Here is an 18,192-nt window from a genome sequence, read left to right on the forward strand (position 1 = left end):
GGTTCCATGTGTCTCAGAACCAGATCTAGCCCTGTGCTGTCCTGTATTGGGACCCTACCTGACCCCCAGGCCCACCTTTGTCTGTCCCTTCTCAGTGTCTTCCCACGGGAGCTTAAAGAAGTGTTCGCCTCCTGGCGGCAGGAGTGTAGCAGCCGTGGCCGGCCAGATATCAGTGAGCGGCTCATCAGTGCCTCCCTTTTCCTGCGCTTCCTCTGCCCTGCCATCATGTCGCCCTCACTCTTCAATCTGCTCCAGGAGTACCCTGATGACCGCACAGCTCGCACACTCACGCTCATCGCCAAAGTCACCCAGAACCTGGCCAACTTTGCCAAGTGAGTGTCATGGTCCCATGGGGTTGAAGTACATGGGGACAGAACCTTGGGGTGTGTCTATACCTGATGTAGGCTGGTGCAGCAGGCCTTGCTTTTGTCCCTGTCACTCTCAGTCTCCCCACCGCCACTTGCTTCAGAATAGAAACTCCTCCGCACCCATCCTCCCAAGTAAAGCACATGCCATTTTGGTATGCTTCCCTGGATTTCAAAGGTGGGAAGACAAGATATTCTTTCCTTCTGCCTTTTTGAATTAACATATCATCATACCACACCATGAGGATTCTCCTGTGTCTTCTGAGACCAGGCTCCACTTTGCAGTGAATGGCTGGTTTCCCAAGAAGCTGGCACTTGGGTCAACACTGCTGAGAAGACTGCCTGTGAAGCACTTCTGGGCTTTGGGATGATTTTTTTTGTTTTTTTAAGTTAGATTTATTTGTTTTATCTTATGTGTGAGCATTTTGCCTCCATGTATGTCTGCACACTACATAAATGGTTGGTTCCTGTGAAGGTCAGAAGAGGGTGTCAGCTCTCCTAGAACTGGATTAGGGATGACTATGAAGCACAGTGTTGGTGATGGGAATTGAACCTGGGTCCTCTGCAAGAGCAGCCCGTGCTTTCAACCACTGAGCCACCTCTCCAGCCCCCTGGGCTGCCTTTTTAGAGAGTGTAGGTAAGAGTGGCAGGGCTGGGTAATCTTGTTATTAATTCCCAGTTGTAGATTGAACCTTTTTTTACAGAGCTCTTTGTGCTGGGCCCTGACTGTACAGAGATGAGGTAGCTCTGGCCCCTTGCCTCGAGTGTAGCATGTCAGCCAGGGAGACATGTGCAGGAGATAGAATAGAGACCAGGACATGTGCCAGAGTCTCAGGAGGATCCTTGGCTGTGGGGAGGAAGGGTGGGAAGGCCTTCAGCTCAGATGAGCAGCAGAGGCTGGCATGATGGTAAGGGTGTGGCCCCAGAGGAGTGGAGGGTATCAAGACAAAGCCACGAGAGACAGGAAACAACTCAGAAGGCTATAGGCATGCAGAGGCACCACTCGGCTTGGCCCTTTTCTCTTTTGGATCCTGAAACGGCTGTGACTGGTAAGGAGCCACTCCAAGGGAACTCATAGCCATGCTTGAGGCAAAAAAAAACGGCAGAGGCACTTGGGCAAAGAGGCCATGACTGCTAAGGATAATGTTAGGTGACAACAGGCCTTGTCATTTGAAGATAATGATGAAGGGGAGTTTACAACAGCCAAGCCTCTGGCTTGTTGTCCAGGGGACATGGTGTTTCCACTTGAGATAGGGAACTCGGGAGGAGGGCACTGGACTTGGGATGTCCCTGATGACTCCAGAAGCTCAGTAGAGAACTGGGCCAGGGGTAGTCTGAGAATTACCTATGTACCAGGCTTTCGAACCTTTCTTGAGGCAGGGGCCCATAAGGGGCAGTATGTAGAGGGAACACAGAACATTCTAGTGACTTTAGTTCCTGAAAAGGGTAGAGTGGTCTTGGCCTTGGGAAGAGGGCCCTGGTGACTCAGAGTCTTGAGTGACAGCAGCCATGGTGGGGAGGGAGATGGGACCTGACAGCAGCCATGGTGGGGAGGGAGATGGGCACTCACCTTGGCTGCCCTTTGTGTCCAGGTTTGGCAGCAAGGAAGAGTACATGTCGTTCATGAACCAGTTCCTGGAGCACGAGTGGACTAACATGCAGCGCTTCCTGCTGGAGATCTCCAACCCTGAGACCCTCTCCAACACAGCGGGCTTCGAGGGCTACATAGACCTGGGCCGGGAGCTCTCCAGCCTGCACTCCCTACTCTGGGAGGCTGTCAGCCAGCTTGAGCAGGTGCCTATTGCCTGGGCTAGATGGTGCACCTCCAGGTTGGAGGGCTCACTGCATGACATTAGCTTGTAGGGTATCTTCTGTGGCAGAAATCTCTGTGGATGAGTGCCACGTTTGCTCCCTTGCACTGGGCAGAGCCATTTGCTCTGGGTACTGGGTTCAGGTCTTCTGTGTGCTCAGCTCTGGTGGCCAGGTGCCATATGTGAATACTCAGTCCTTATGTCGGTGGTGTGAGAAATGGGTCTGACTTAGTTGTTTTACTGAAAATGCCTTTGCTCTTGGTTTTGTGGTCACTAAGAAAGAAAAGGTACTCTGAAGATCCTGTCCTTCCACATATCAGATTGAAATTTAGGAACCATGTAGAACAAGGGTAGGGTGCTGATCTCGCATGCATAAGGCCCTGAGTTTGGTCCCTAATTCAGGAAAGAAAAGAAAGCTTTTTGTAATTACCATTGGCTGTCAGTGGACAAAATTAGTACCTGACATTGCTTCAGTCACATGGCCCAAGCAGCCCTTCTCTAGTTCCACTGATTCCCCCAGTGGCTGCAGCCCCTGGCGAGCCTGCCAGGACCCACTTCCTTTTTTTTTTTTTTTTTTTTTTTTTTTTTTGGTTTTTTGAAACAGGGTTTCTCTGTAGCTTTGGAGCCTATCCTGGCACTCGCTCTGGAGACCAGGCTGGCCTCAAACTCACAGAGATCCGCCTGCCTCTGCCTCCTGAGTACTCGTATTAAAGGCGTGTGCCACCAGTGCCCGGCCAAGACCCACTTCTTAACTGCTGTGCTTTCCAGAGCTCTAGGGGATCACTTGACAAAGGTAATGATCGCTGACTCCAGGCTGCAAGCCCCCGGCCTCTTGATCCGTCTCTGTACTTTGCCATGCTGTCTTGTAGACTTGTTTTCACGGGCCTCTGGTTTGCAGTTTGTTTTCAAGAGAGAACTTAACTATTCACAGCTGTTGTACCCCTCATCCACTCACATTATTCAGTTCCAGCTCTGGCCTTTTAGTGCAGCAGAATATCGTGTAGTGAGAATACTGTTAACCTCACCAGACCTCACTGATGGACTCCAGTCTCTCCCAGCCTCTCGCCGTTACTCTTGCTGTTTTGCTTATGGCTTCCTCTCTCCTACCAGTCCTGAGCCAGTGTGCTGGTCACTGTCCTATGGGTCTCAGAACCAGGCAGATAGTGCAGAAAATGGTCAGTTTTGTCACAAAAGTGATTTCCACAACTTTGCCCTAGGGATTTCGAGCTCTTTTTTGGGGTGGAGGGTTCAAGACAGGGTTTCTCTGTGTAGCTTTGTAGACCAGGCTGGCCTCGAGAACTAACAGAGATCCACTGCCTCTGGCTCCTGAGTGCTGGGATTAAACGCGTTCGCCACCACCTCCCAGCTCAGGATTGTGGGATCTTACATGCATGGCTTTCCACTGTAATGGTAGTGTCCTCTCCCTTCAGCTCAGCCAGACTCCTCTACACCACATCTACACTATGACAGGGCCCAGGCACTGTCATTTCTTGGGCTAGCACCCTGTGTCTGTTCTATATCTGGCCTGTATCTTCAGGCACAGGTGTAGAAGGGTCAGGTCCACCCCCTAATGAAGGTAGATAGTCTGAGGGGCTACCACACATGCCTCTTAGTTAGGGCAATGTAGAGTGAGAGATGCCAAGCCAGTACTGGGGGACTATAACAAGGCAGGGTTGTAGCACCTTTCCAGACTTGCTGCATCTAACTGGTAGTGAGCAGGGCTCTGCATTTCTGTGGTTCCAATAGGTGAAAGCTGCCTTTTTCCATTTTTGCAGAGCATTGTGTCCAAACTGGGACCCCTGCCTCGTATCCTAAGGGATGTTCACACAGCACTGAGCACTCCAGGCAGTGGGCAGCTTCCTGGCACCAGTGACCTGGCCTCCACACCAGGCTCTGGCAGCAGCAGCATCTCAGCCGGGCTGCAGAAGATGGTGATTGAGAACGATCTCTCTGGGTAAGAGCTGCTAGGTATGCTGGGTGGGGTGGGGTGTGCATGCAGACTGGGCACAGGCCAGCTGTGGTGTCAGAGAAAAGAAATGATGCCCATACAAGCACTTATAACTAGACTCACAAGACCCAGAGTGTGTGGGGCAAGCTCAAGGGATCAGCTACATTTGGGATAAATCAGAGCAGGCTGTTCGGAGGAGGTGGGTGGCACTAGTAGAGCATTTATGCTTTTTGGAAAAGATGTGTTTCCGCTTCTGGGAAAGACATTCTTGGGTTCAAGATTGATCACAAGCAGAGAGCTGAGAAAGCCTGTGTTTAGGGATAATTACTGACTCTGATTCCCTGAGATGTTTCCACAGGACCTGTGCTTGTTAAAAAACACCTTTTGCTGGGTGTTCTGGTACTTTAATGCCAGTACTTGGGAGACTATGAGTTTGAGGCCAGCGTGATCTACAGAATGAATTCCAGGACAGCCCAAAACTATGTCGAGAGACCTTGTCTCTAAATAAATAAATAAATAAATAGAGTAGACATCCATTTTTGTATTTCTAGGGCTTTAGAAAATTGGCTTTTAGGTCCCTAGTCCCAGCTTCCCTAAGCACTGAGCCCTGGATACAGTTACTCTGTGACCCTCAAAGAGTAGAGTAGAGGGGCTATTAAGGCAGAGTGAGTGCTTTGTTAAGAAGTGTGGAGTTGGTCAGACTGTGTGTCACCCCTGCCAGGGCATGGGAGCAATTCATGAGGAAGGCTGGAGTGGCGAGCAGCAGGAGACTCATTCTGGTCTAGTAGCAGCCTTAGCTCTGAAGCAAGTAGAGACCATGGGAGCCAAGCCTAGTGGGTGTGGCTTGAAGAGGGCTGTTACTTGAGGCTCTGCCCTCAGCCTGCCAAATGAGGGAAAGTCTCTGGGCGGGACTGGAGTTCAGGTGACAGCAGCCTGGCATGTGGGTGCCAGGGAGACCTGCCCTGGGCATGCACATGCTGCCCAGACTTGTATTTTCTCTTGCTTGGTCGGCTGCTCTTACGTAGTCCTTCTGTCCCTGAGCACTGTGGCCCTGAGTGTCTGCCGTCCAGCTGCTTTTGGCCAAACCAGGCCCCCTCGTCCCTGCTGCTGCTCACCAACCCAGAGCCCTGTTTGCTTTGCACATTCTTATGTGGTCCCCACAGTTGTGCTTGGTGTCTGGGGAAGGTCTGAGGTTAAGCTGCAGACGGGGTTGGAGTGAGGAAGCAGTCAGGCCTCGCTAGAGTGAGGGGAGCTGTGCAGATTCAGACTTGCCTACTTGTCTCATGTCCTTGACAACCTCTGATACCCTGTTTTTGCCAAGAATGGCAGCCCCCGCCTGCCACTCAGAAAGAGTGGCATCAGGAAGTGGGGCAGAGGAGGTTTCACCAGGCCCCCATTGGAGTTACTAGGCTGACTAGGAACAGGAGGGGAGGCAGGAGCCCCAATAACTTTGAAAATGGTGTTCCCAACCTGTCGGCTCAGGTTTAACTACGGGGCACTTCTAGCCCCCAGCAGCCATTGTCCCAAGATGCACCTACAGGGAAAAGTCCTGCCCAGCAGCCTGACCTAAAACTAGCAGGGCTTGTCTCTAAGGAAAAGTTTTGTCAGAACAGACACCTCACCAGTGACCCTCCTGCCACCTAGCCATGTCCACAGCCCTGGCTCAAGCTGCCAGACCCAGCAGGTGGTGGTGCTGTTGGTTTGGACCCATGAGGCTGGACTCACGGTTCTTTTCCCCTTCTTTCCCTGTGTGTGCTTGTCTCCCTGCAGTCTGATAGATTTCACCCGGTTACCGTCTCCAACCCCCGAAAACAAGGACTTGTTTTTTGTCACAAGGTCCTCCGGGGTCCAGCCCTCACCTGCCCGCAGCTCAAGCTACTCAGAAGCCAATGAACCTGACCTGCAGATGGCCAACGGCAGCAAGAGCCTGTCCATGGTGGACCTCCAGGACGCCCGCACACTGGATGGGGAGGCAGGTTCCCCGGTGGGCCCTGATGCTCTTCCTGCTGATGGGCAGGTCCCTGCAACTCAGCTGGTGACTGGGTGGCCAGCCCGGGCAGCCCCAGTGAGCCTAGCAGGGTTGGCCACAGTGCGGCGGGCAGTGCCAACACCAACCACACCAGGCACCTCTGAGGGTGCACCAGGCCGGCCTCAGTTGTTGGCCCCACTCTCCTTCCAGAACCCTGTCTACCAGATGGCGGCTGGCCTGCCGCTGTCGCCCCGTGGCCTTGGTGACTCAGGATCTGAGGGCCACAGCTCCCTGAGCTCTCACAGCAATAGTGAAGAGTTGGCAGCTGCTGCCAAACTGGGAAGTTTCAGCACTACTGCCGAAGAGCTGGTGAGGCGGCCCGGTGAGCTGGCACGGCGGCAGATGTCACTAACTGAGAAGGGTGGGCAGCCCACAGTGCCAAGGCAAAACAGTGCTGGTCCCCAGCGAAGGATTGACCAGCCACCGCCGCCGCCGCCACCACCACCTCCTGCCCCCCGGGGCAGAACACCCCCTACATTGCTGAGTACCCTACAGTACCCACGACCCTCAAGTGGAACCCTGGCATCAGCATCACCTGACTGGGCCGGCCCTGGCACCCGGCTGCGGCAACAGTCTTCCTCCTCCAAGGGAGACAGCCCAGAGCTGAAGCCCCGTGCTGTACACAAGCAGGTCAGCACTGCGGGTGGGCCTCTTGCTCAATCCAGTCACCCATGTCATGCTCTTCCTTGCTCATTTCACCTCACTTGCGCCCAGCTGTCATCCCATGCTGATGGGACTGTGTCCCGCTGCATCCACTGGCCCACCATATGCACTCCTTTTTCTGGTACTCGGGACTTCCAAGGCTTTAATAATGCCAGGCTCCTTTACCAGTTCCCTAGGGATAGGCTGGGTCAGGAAATAGCAAGTGTTTCTATTCTCTTGTTCATGCCTAGTAAAGTTCTTGCCCAAACCCTAAACCTGCTCTGGCCACTCTTCCTGAAGCACTCACAGGTTGAACCTACCCCTAGACACAGCTATTGGAACTCACCCCTTCCACCCAAAGGCTTCAGCAAGACAGGTTAGTGTGCAGTAGACTGACCACCCCTCAGCCAAGCAGCCACAGCACCCAGTAGCAGCAGAATACAGTGCTCTGAACCACCTGGCTACTGTGTGGATTGATGTCCTTGAGAAAGCACTCAGGCAACTAAGTCCTCTCTCCTCCCACCTGTGGCTCCCTGCCCCACCATCTCTGCTTCCCCACAGCCCCTCACAGCTGTGTTTCATTGTAGGGCCCTTCACCTGTGAGCCCCAATGCCCTGGACCGCACAGCCGCTTGGCTCTTGACCATGAACGCGCAGTTGTTAGAAGACGAGGGCCTGGGCCCAGATCCCCCCCACAGGGATAGGCTAAGGAGTAAGGAGGAGCTCAGCCAAGCAGAAAAGGTAAAGCTGGGTCGGGTGGAGGGCGGGCTGCCTCCACTAACTAGTGTGTGGGGGGGTGTCTCCAGAGAGCCTTAGTGGAGTGACACTGCTTGCTCTTATCATGGCCAGTCCTCGCTTACCCCTGCCCCTGTGGAGACTGAGTCATAGAAGTGGGAGGAAAGCAGCAAAAATTTAGCTTGGGCCTAAGGTTTCCGTTACAGGCTGCACATGTGTTACCTGGAGAGGCCCCTTGCTCCTGGGCACTTAAGGGGCTGAGGCTCTTGAGGAGTCTTGGGAATGAGGAGCCAAGGCAGGGGTCCATGACTGCTAGGAGAGCCACCAAGATGGGCTCTTTCCCCTGTGTTTAGGCCTGCCTAGGGCTTAGGGAGGAATAGCAGATACCAAGATACGGGATAAGGCGACATTGCCAGTGGAATGTGCCTTTTCACCCAGGGGAAATGTAAGTTCTACAAGTTTCAGATCTCACCCCACCATGTATCTAGCATTTCTGGAGCTAGATATAGTGTGCTTTAACTACCTTCCCAAGTCTTTAGGAGTCATGACAGCCGCCCTGGATCCATGGGTGGGCCTTACCTTTCCCTGGGTATCAAACTCCAGGTAGACAGAGGAGCCAGAGTAAGACACAGCCAGATCCTTCCCTTGCTATTCTCTTGCTATCGAGTACCCTTGGCCCTGGAATCCTAGGACAACCTGTTGCAGCCTCCTGTTCAGGAGCCCCTTGTTGAGGGTGACAGTGTTCTCTGTGTCCATCCCCCCCACTTGAAGGGAGTCCATCTCCATGCTACATTTGCTACCTGCCACCCACCCTCCCCGGTTCACTGCTTCCGCTTGCTTCCCCCAGTATGTGAAAGGAAGCTGGGGATATGGGACATGGTGCTCCCAGAGGCATGGTTAGGAGAGCAAGGAGGCCTAGCCTCCCTGCAAGCTCCCTGCTTCCTCCCTTCTCCCCAGAGGCTGAATCACATCTGGAGAGTCCAGTATACATTGTTTTGCCTTCCCTTTCCTCCTTATTATCTCCTGCCTGCACTGCCATCCTGTTCCTGTGGTGGTCTTGTCAGGTAGAGGTTGGGAGGTTGGGATCTCATCTTGATGGCCAGTTGGGACTTGTCTGAGCATCACTATCCCTCCTATGTTGCCACCTACCTCTCAGGGCACTATCAAGTATCCTTTGTATGTCTCAGGGCTTCCTATAAAAAGGATACAGGACTGGAGAGATGGCTCAGCAGTTAGAAGTACTTATTCTTACAGAGGACTCCGATTCAGTTCCCAGCACCTATAGGTGGCTAAGAACCATCTGGAACTCCAGTTCCAGGGGATCTGACACCCCCTTCTAAACTCCTCAGGCAGACAAGTGATGCTTATGTCTACATACAGGCAAACACTCGTACATTAAAAAGAAGTTTAAAAAAGAAAGTTCCAAGTTAAACCTTCACTTGGGTTGAATCTTCACCTTCTCCTGACTGCGCAGGTTAGACTGGAAGAGAGAGGAGGGAACAGACTTTGGTCAGCTACAGGCTTGAGTCTCATCACAGTCACTGGGCTGGCTCTTCCCTATTGGACTTGTTCCTACCATGTACCCTGTGCAAGCTAATGAGGCCATGCTCTCTGTCCTGGGTGCTGGCCCATGGCTTGCTGCCCTTCTGGCAGGACCTGGCAGTGCTGCAAGACAAACTGAGGATCTCCACCAAGAAGCTGGAGGAATACGAGACCCTGTTCAAGTGCCAGGAGGAGACGACGCAGAAGCTGGTTCTGGAGTACCAGGCAAGGCTGGAAGAAGGTGAGGAGCGACTGCGGAGGCAGCAGGAGGACAAGGACATCCAGATGAAAGGCATCATCAGCAGGTGAGGTGTCTCCCCCTGGTCCGCAGAGGCCTCTGAGAGACAGGAGTGAGCGCAGAGCAGGGGTGAGGTTGAGGGTCTAGGACACCTGTAAGAAGCTGGGTCATCCTGCCAAGCTCTAGGAGGCATTTTAGATGCTAAGCAAGACACTTAGGAAGCTATTGAAGTAAGGAAGAAGGACAGCACATCTGCGTGTGTGAGGGTGCCCCTGTGAGTAGGGAACAGTTTGAGTGGGGAAGAGAGGGCTGGCTATGCCAGCTTGGGGTCTGTTGGGTCTCTAGTACCGGGCTTGTCTGAAGACTTTTTTGAGGTCAATTGGTTCTTGTAGCTAGCTCTCTTCCTTCCATCTCTGCTCAGAGACAGAGTGGTGTGCCATCCTTGGTGTCTGCACACAGGCAGTCAGCACCTGGGCCACCCTCTGCATCCTGGTCCTAGAACATCCTTCCTGCCTCCCAGTAATACAAGGTGTAAGGAGTGTGGGCTTACAGCCTGATCATTTGCTGAGATTTGGACTGTGCAAGGTGTGAAGGAGGCAGGGAACGCCCCCTCGGTCTTCTGCTTTGCCCATAGCATCAACCCTTCCCGGATCACCTGTTCTGCTCTCCTAGTTTTTGTTTTCTGTGCTGCGATTCTGCCCATTAAACATGGTAAACAGAGCAGAACCCAGGTGGCTGGACACCCGCTAACTACTTCCCATCTCTACTCTTGGCTTCCCTGGTACCCAGCCATTTTTCCTTCCCTGGGTCTGTGAGTGGAAACATCATGAGAACAGTTGGCTCTAATATGACCTTGCTGCTCTTTTTTGCCCACTTGCTTGTAGTCTATCAGTTTCTAAGAAATCGATGTTGGGCTATCTGATCATGATTCTTCTGTTTATTTCTGTTGTTATTTGCTTTATTGACACTTTTAGTCTTGGGTGGTGTTCTTTTAGGATTGTTATGTTGTACTAACAATATGACTTTTTTTTTTTTTTTTTGGTTTTTCGAGACAGGGTTTCTCTGTAAACCAGGCTGGCCTCGAACTCACAGAGATTTGCCTGCCTCTGCCTCCCGAGTGCTGGGATTCACAATCTGACTTTTGTTGTTTGCTTGTGTTTTTGAGACAGGATTTCTTTGTGTAGCCCTTGGCTGTCCTAACACTAGTTCAGTAGACTAGGCTGGCCTTGAATTAAGAGATCACCTGCCTCTGCCTCCCAAGTGCTGGGATTAAAGTCATGTGTAACCACCACCCAGCCAGACTAACCTTTCTACTTATAATCTTTTTCCATCCTGTTTCTATTGTAGCCACTGTAACTTTCTTTGACTGGTGTTAGCATGGTGTATCATTTTCTGTCCTAAGTATTTTCAAACCATTTTTCAGTCCATTTGCACTTCTATAACAAAATACCTCCACTGGGTGTTATACACAAGAGGAATATACTGCTCACAGTTGTAAAAGTTGCTGTGTCCAAGATCTAGGTGTCTGCAGATTTAGTATAGCTTTCCTTTATAGATGAAAACCTTGATGCTATGTCCTGAAGAGGCAAGCTCCTTCCAGAGCACTAACCCTATTCATGAGGGCAAAAATACCTCATGACCCAATCCCTTCCCAGAGGACAGCTGGTGACATTGTGGGGGTTAATTTTCTGTGTACACTTTTGGGTGTGGACACAAACTTCCAGACTGTAACACCAATCTTTGTGCATAAAGTTTGTTTTATAGGTTCCTTATTGTTGGATCTGTTTATTATCTAACGATTTCTGCCTTTTAGAGTGTTTAAACCATTTAATTTTAATGTAATTATTTTTAAGCCTGTTACCTCTAGCTGGTTTCTGTTTGTAACATTAGCATCTCTTTCTTTCTTCTTGCTTTTCTTGGACTGTATCTTTTATTCCATAGCACCTCTCCTGTTGGCTTCCATGCTGTATCTCCCTGATGCTTTGGGTATTCATTGACAAGTTTTCCTCAAAGGGCAGATACTAAGTCTGCCAGGCTTCAAAGCCCACATGATATTGCTGCTCTGTTGCAGCTGCTGTGACGTGAAGGTTTACAGAGGGAGGCAATGGCTTGATGTAACCCTGCCCCTGGCTGCAATGGCAGGAACATTGCCCTATCTTTGTTTCCCTACACAGAGTACTTTTTCTCTAGCTGTTTTAAAGGTACCTCTCTTGGGCTAGAACTATGCTCATGGTTGGATTTCTTGCCTGGCATGCACAGGTCCTAGGGTGGATCCTTAACACCAAAAATTTAAAGCATATATTTACATTTGGGGATGGGCATGTGTGTGTGTGTGTGTGTGTGTGTGTGTGTGTGTGTGTGTGTGTGTGTGTGTGACATTTGTACCACTGTGTGTATGTGGGAGGGTGTGGGTATTTGTGGGCGTGTGTGTGTGTGTGTGTGTGTGTGTGTGTGTGTGTGTGTGTGTGTAGGTGTGTAGGTGTGTGTATGGGGGATATATATGTAGGTATGTATGGTGTGGGTGTAAATGGATGGGTATGTAAGTGTGTGTCTGTGTGTCATGTGGGGATCAGAGGACAATTCACTGTGGGGTCTGGAGATTTAGCTCAGTCATTAAGCTTGTATGCGGTGCTTTTACCCTTCAACCACCTGACCCAATATTTTTTTCATTAAATGTTGTCAACAATTTGATTTTGCATCTGACTATAGCATGCCTTGTATGGTTTTCTTTGTGTTTCTTGGGGTTGCTATTCTTAGATATGTAAGTATATGGTCCTGCTTCCTATTTCTTTCTCTGTGACTGCTGCCACCTGCCCTCACAGGTATAGTGTTTTGCTCTATGTTGTCTTCCATTTCATTATACTTCATGATTTTCTTTGTCTCCTTCCCCCTTACCCCCAAGAACTGAAAAACCAAATCCAGGGTCTTGTGCTTGCTAGGCAAGCTCTCTACCGCTGAGATAAATCCCCAACCTCCTGCCCCTCACTAAATCTCTAGCCCACCTCCCTTGTTTTTTAATTTTATTTTGTATGTACAGGTTTGCCTCCATGCTTTCTATGTCTGGTACCCAAGGAAGTCAGATGAAGGTGTCAAGTCTCCTGAACTGGAGTTAAGGTGCTTGTGAGCTGCCATGTGGGGGCTGGGAACTGAATTCAGGTCCTCTGCAAGAGTGACAAGTGTTCCTATCCACTGAGCCATCTGTATGGCCCCCACAGTTTTCTTTTTCCATGTTTCCTGCATTTTGTTTTATATGCATTTTTATATACTGGGTGGGGACTGAACCCAGAGCCTTGTTCAGGCTAGACAGTTCTCTGCCACTGAGTTATACCCCAATCTTTTTCCTTGAGACAAGCTCTCAGTCAATTTTCTGGGCTCTCCTTGAACTTGCTCTACAGCCCAGGCAGGTCTTGAACTTGCTAGGCTCCTCCTGCCTCTGTCTCCCAGGTAGCTGGAAGTTCAGGCCAGGGGCCATAGGCCCTGCTTGAGACGATTTCTGTGTGGCCTCTGTGGCGAACCAGTGCTTCCCTTGCACCTGTCATCAGCCCTTTCCACTTGGAGTATGTAGTTTTCAGCTCTCACTTTGTTGTAGTTTAAATCTCTCCTCTAGGCATGTGGAATGTCTACATCATGACTGTTTTAATGGCATTACTGACTAGCCTGTCATCTGACATCCCGAGTCTTTCTGCTCTCTGATTTTCCTCCTAGTTATAGGTTTCATTTCCTTACAGCTCTGTGTCCTCCCTAGATTTGGTGGGATGCCCTGCCTTGTGAATTTTACAGATTGGTGGTAGAGGTTGTGTGCCTGTAATTACTTGTGTAGGATTTGTTCTGAAATAGAGTGATACTGCCAGGAATCAGGTGTATCCTTTCAGGTTCGTTTTGGAGCTTTGCTAGTGTGAAACCTGAAGACCTTCAGACTTGGCCTCATTTGGCTGTATCATGTACACAGATACCTTCCCAGAATTCTTCATGGTGCCCCAAGTAGTGCCTGTTTCCCAGAATCTATCTGGTAGGAGCTGTTCCCAGGGTTGTGGCTCTTTCACAACCCTGCTCTGCCTACTGTTTGCTTACCTGCTTGCAGGGTGGAATTAGTAGGGTGCATCTCTGTCCTATAGATCCTCCACCTCAACCCTGCTGAATTCCCTCATCACCCTGATCCCAGGGGACTGCCAGCATCCCTGGATATGAGTTGCCCCACGACGACGACGACAGCTATACAGCTGTGCAGTTATAGGCCTGGTGTGGTGTTCCTGGTGGTCTGAGTCCCTAAAGGGAAATGGTGGAGCTTCCCTTACCTTGGGAAGCTTCCCTTACCCTGTGCCTTCACAAGGCCCACACTATCTCAGTAAATATGATGGAAGAGAGTCTAGAGCCTTCCAGGGTCTTCATTGTATTCCCTGCTACAGATCCTGTGACATGGCATTCCTTGTGCCCTGGAAGTGCACTGGGACAGGTAGCAGAGCTGGATGTGGGGAGTTGATGTCAAGACAGAGCAGCTCAGCCATGTCAGTGATGGGAACAGTTGAGGGGCCACCACGCATTTCGTCCTTCTGGCGCACCTGACTACCCCTGTCTCTGGTCACAGGTTGATGTCTGTGGAAGAGGAACTGAAGAAGGACCACGCTGAGATGCAAGCAGCTGTAGACTCCAAACAGAAGATCATTGATGCCCAGGTTGGGCTCTGGCCACAGTGTTAGAGAGCTTGGGGGGATGGGGAGGTGACTGGCTTCTCTATCGTCCTTGGTTATACCTAATTGCAAAAGCCAAGGACCAGGAACCACAGTCTCTGTTCTGAGGAAGCTGACCAGTGGAACTTACTGGGAGTTGGGGGAGGGAGAAGCAAGCTAGGTAGAGGGCCCCAGGCCCCCAAGTCCTTTCACTCAAGGCTGTGTCCCTTTCTTCCCAATGCCCCAAGAATTAGTTAGACTGTAAAGTACACAGCCTAGGAATGAGGAGCTCGATGGTGTTATGTATGGAAGAAAGCAAGGGCTCCTGCCTTTGAGCCGGTAGTTCTGCTTTAACTCTTAAGAGGCAGATGACAAAGTCTCAGTCTGTGATGGTGCAGAACCTTCCCCACACCTGACTTCCAACTAAGTTTCCCTGTTTTCCTTACCTAGCTGCCCTCTACAGTCTACAGCCCATCCCATGCCTTACTAATGCCCTCCTTGCCCACAGGAAAAGCGCATCGCCTCACTGGATGCTGCCAACGCCCGCCTCATGAGTGCCCTCACGCAGCTGAAAGAGAGGTACAGCATGCAAGCCCGTAACGGCGTCTCCCCCACCAACCCCACCAAATTGCAGATTACTGAGAACGGCGAGTTCAGAAACAGCAGCAATTGTTAACCTGCCTAAGGAGAGGGGGACTGTGGTGGCCCCGGGCAGGGTCTTGGTCTCAGTCAGGAGGCTCCCCACAGTTGCAGACTCGCCTGCAGTGGAGGGAGCACAAGACTGATGGAGTGTGAGCCGGAGGGCACAGTGCCCCCTTCTCTTCGCCCAGCTGAACAGCGGGTTTGGGTAGAGGCAGCAGAGACTGCACGCTGGGGAGCGGGGGACAGCCTGGAGGGAGGCCTGCCAAATGTGTCTGTTGGTGGTTGAATTTGGTATGTGTCACCTTTTCCTTCTTGACCAGCCAAGTGCATGTACCCCTTACCCATTGCTAGGGAGGGAGCTACCTGGAAAGGGCTCAAGTAAGATCTAAGGGCCACTTGTGGAGGTTCTCTTTACCTCCTGGGACCTGATGGAGTGGTTGGCTGGTCAACACAGTAGGGATTCTGTGGCCCCTGCTCATCTCTGCCCTGAGCCCCTGCCATTGCATGCAGTCCATCAGGGACCCTTCCTGGCCACGCAGAACTGAAGCGTCATCTTGCTCCTCCCATGCCCGTCCCAGGCTCACCATCCTCCACCTCCTTCCCTTCCTTAGTTACATTGCCAAACACACAGTGAGCAGTGCACTTTCTCTGCGGGCCCCTCATGCCTGTGGGGGGAGGGTCCACAGCTTCCCACACTTCATGTGTGGGCCTAGCTCATGCTCTTGGATTCCCAGAAGCCAAAGAGCTGGGCAGAGGTGGCCAGGTTGCACCATGCCTTCTCCAGGGTCCCAGTGCATGCCAGCACAGTGGCCCTGTGGGGAGTGGCCCGCTGATGCTCACCTGCTATGGTGATCTCTTTCCTCTGATGGTTTAGAAAGAACTCTAATGCCTGCAGGCCCTGAGAAGGTGGATAACTGTGATTTCTTTTCCTTTCACAGTATGCATTAGAAACTAAAGCCCGCTTGCTCGCTTGCTGGAACACAGGGGCCTTTTAAGTTGAGCGTGCGCACTGCAAGGGAAATAGCGGCCCTGGAGGATGTTAGACTTGCTCCCTCTCCAAGACAGCAGCAGCCTGCACCAGGCCCTGTGTGTGCAGTCGCCTCTCCTCACCCCAGCCAAGGACCCAGGCACTGCAGGCAGGGAGGGGCACATCCCACAGCTGGGGCTGGTTTTCCTCAGCTCTAGGCTGTTCTGTAGCATATCTGCCCCTCCCCACTTTGTGGGACAGAGATGGGCAGGGGCTTGGGTTTTCTTGGATCCCCACCTGTTCCCATACCCTAGATTCTAAGCCCTGGTTCTGAGTCACTTAGGGCAGGAGCTAGGGCCTTTGCCCAGACAGCAGAATATGGGGCAGGCAAGCTGCACTTAAACTCCTAGAGTCCTCATTAGGAAGGGTGGAAGTCCTGGAGGTGTGGCTCAGCCATGCTGCACCCTATCGCAGTCTATGGACAGGCAAGGATAGATGTAACCTACAACCCAATTAGGCTGCAGACAAATGCTAGGAGAAAGGGCCTGGCTCAAGGCTCAGAGACCTCAGGAAGGAAGGAGGCAGGGCTGAGGTCCTGCCACTGCCCCTTCCTGCCCCATTTCTGTCCACACCCCTGCATTTCAGCCAGGGTGGCCTCTTGGGCAGGGCCTGGCCTGGCCTGGGTCTTGCCCTTCCACTGTCCAGGGAGCCCTGCTTTCCTCCTTACCCATACTCTTGCCCATGCCTCGTAAAGTGACCTCTGTCTGAGCGCCTCCTAGCAATATGGGGAGGTCCCCAGGCCTGGACTGCAGGGCGCAGGGCCAGATACAATGGCCCCTCTGGTGGGGTTGTTAGCTCTCAGGCCGAGAGCCTTATTTACCTAGTGCAAAAACTGTAAAAGTGTACAGACTCTCCACAGATTTTTATCTTAATTGCAAGTCTGCCGATTTTTGTAAATGTTCTTGGTGTTTGACTGTAATGGATCTCTCACCCAAGGGATGTACATAGTCCTTTAGTCGTGGTGCTGCGAGGGCTGGCCGGGACCTCTGCTCTCACGGTTGATACTGTAGCCTAGAGAACGGTGCTGGGCTTTGCAGTCTAGGTGTCTGTCTTTCTCCTGCCTGGGGCATTGATTTGTTGGCTTTATAGTTTGCTGTCAGGGATGGGAGGTTGATGGGGGCACATGCCCCAGTTGGGCCAGTAAAGCATTCTCCTGCCCACAGCCTTGGGGCTGAGCTCTACCTACAGCAAGGGCTGGAATCGCCAGAGGCCCCAAGGGAAGAATGGTCTCTGCTCTGGGAAGACCCTGGCCACTGACACCCAGGCTCTGCTGGAGAGAGCTGCCCCTTCCCCACCAACACAGACAACTGACCTTTTTGTTCAACTTGTATGTTCAGGATTAAGGAAACTGCCAAACTTCCTTGGACCGGAGACTTCTGACTGCCCAGGAGTGGGGGTGGGGACCAGGGCCAGAGCTCCCCATGTACCCCAGCACCTGTCCGAGGGACACCACTCTCTCATACCCATATGTCTGGGAGCCAGACTGTCCAGGGAACCAGCCCCTCTTTTCTATATACTCAGCCACAAGGCTGCCCTTGTCCCCCACTGTGTCCAGCCCCCCTTTTGTAAGTATGTGAAAAGGAAAAATGCAAACGTCAGAAGTCGGCTGGAGCATCTCCCTTCAGCCAGGACTTTGAACCATGTAATAATGTACAGAGAACTTGTTGGTGTTCAAAAACTCTGTGTGGCTGTGCAATTTCTGTACATTTGCAATTAGAAATATTAAAAATTTATTTAGCTATTTTAAGCTTGATTCGCCTGTGTTTGGCTGTGTTGTGGGTTGTTTCCTACTTGTTAACTGTGAACCTTGTGCTGATACTGTTGTGTTCCAGCCATGACCCCTAATTGGGAGACCTGGGATCACCCCTCCTCTCTACTGAAAGCCTGTGCTGGGGAGTGGAGCAACTGACCTCCTAAAGGCCCTCCCGACCCCCATATGCTTGGGTGCTATTGATTCCTGGGGGTGCAAATAGCTGCTGCACTTCCTGCTGCAGAGGCTCCAGGTCAAACCCTGCCAATCCACTGCAATCTGAAGAGAGAAGACAGCAGGGAGAGCAAGAGCTCTGCCCAAGGTCACCAGTGAGTGAAGACTGGCTGTCCCCAAGTGTCCAGTGCTTGGGAAGGTAACTCAGAGTCAGACCCTCCCAAACTGGAAATGCACTTTCCTGAAACTGTTTCAGCCATACCTGATGAACAAGTTCCTTGCATCCTTGGGTGTTTGCCCAGCATCTGTCAGCATTTGGGATCCCATCTTTAAATGTGTAATAACCCTGGGTTGAACACATGGGCCATTCACTTCTATAGGGGTACACACAATAAGCCCAGTGCAGACTCAGAAAAACACCCCAACCCCCTAAGAAAAAAAGCAGTTGGAGGGTTTCAATAACTTTGAATAAGCAGGGACACATCAAGCTTTCACTCTAGTAAGAATATACCGGCTTTAAAGTTGGCTACACTGAGATATAGAGAAAATGCCTGCCCAGGCTACAGTGAGAAATGATATAAAAACCAAATAAATAGATGCACCACCAGGATCCACCAGGATTA

At 51.5% G+C, this 18,192-nt stretch overlaps 1 protein-coding gene across 8 annotated transcripts in view; it reads left to right on the forward strand.

Moving 5' to 3' along the window:
* Nucleotides 1-17,398, forward strand: part of Dab2ip (DAB2 interacting protein) — a 71,592-nt gene extending 54,194 nt beyond the window's left edge. For 2 of the 8 annotated variants that reach the window (XM_035446089.1, XM_027423662.2), the window contains exons 7-14: nt 96-332; nt 1,958-2,159; nt 3,952-4,130; nt 5,895-6,783; nt 7,383-7,535; nt 9,183-9,376; nt 13,895-13,982; nt 14,485-17,398. In XM_035446089.1, coding sequence (XP_035301980.1) covers nt 96-332; nt 1,958-2,159; nt 3,952-4,130; nt 5,895-6,783; nt 7,383-7,535; nt 9,183-9,376; nt 13,895-13,982; nt 14,485-14,652 — 2,110 coding nt within the window. In that variant the 3' untranslated portion in view covers nt 14,653-17,398. The remainder of the gene's footprint in view (nt 1-95; nt 333-1,957; nt 2,160-3,951; nt 4,131-5,894; nt 6,784-7,382; nt 7,536-9,182; nt 9,377-13,894; nt 13,983-14,484) is intronic. The other 6 variants (XM_035446085.1, XM_027423663.1, XM_035446090.1 and 3 more) reach the window with 5 other exon arrangements.
* The last annotated feature ends 794 nt before the right edge of the window (nt 17,399-18,192 follow it).

This window comes from Cricetulus griseus, chromosome 6 (genome assembly GCF_003668045.3).
Source record: "Cricetulus griseus strain 17A/GY chromosome 6, alternate assembly CriGri-PICRH-1.0, whole genome shotgun sequence".
NCBI classification, from domain to species: domain Eukaryota; kingdom Metazoa; phylum Chordata; class Mammalia; order Rodentia; family Cricetidae; genus Cricetulus; species Cricetulus griseus.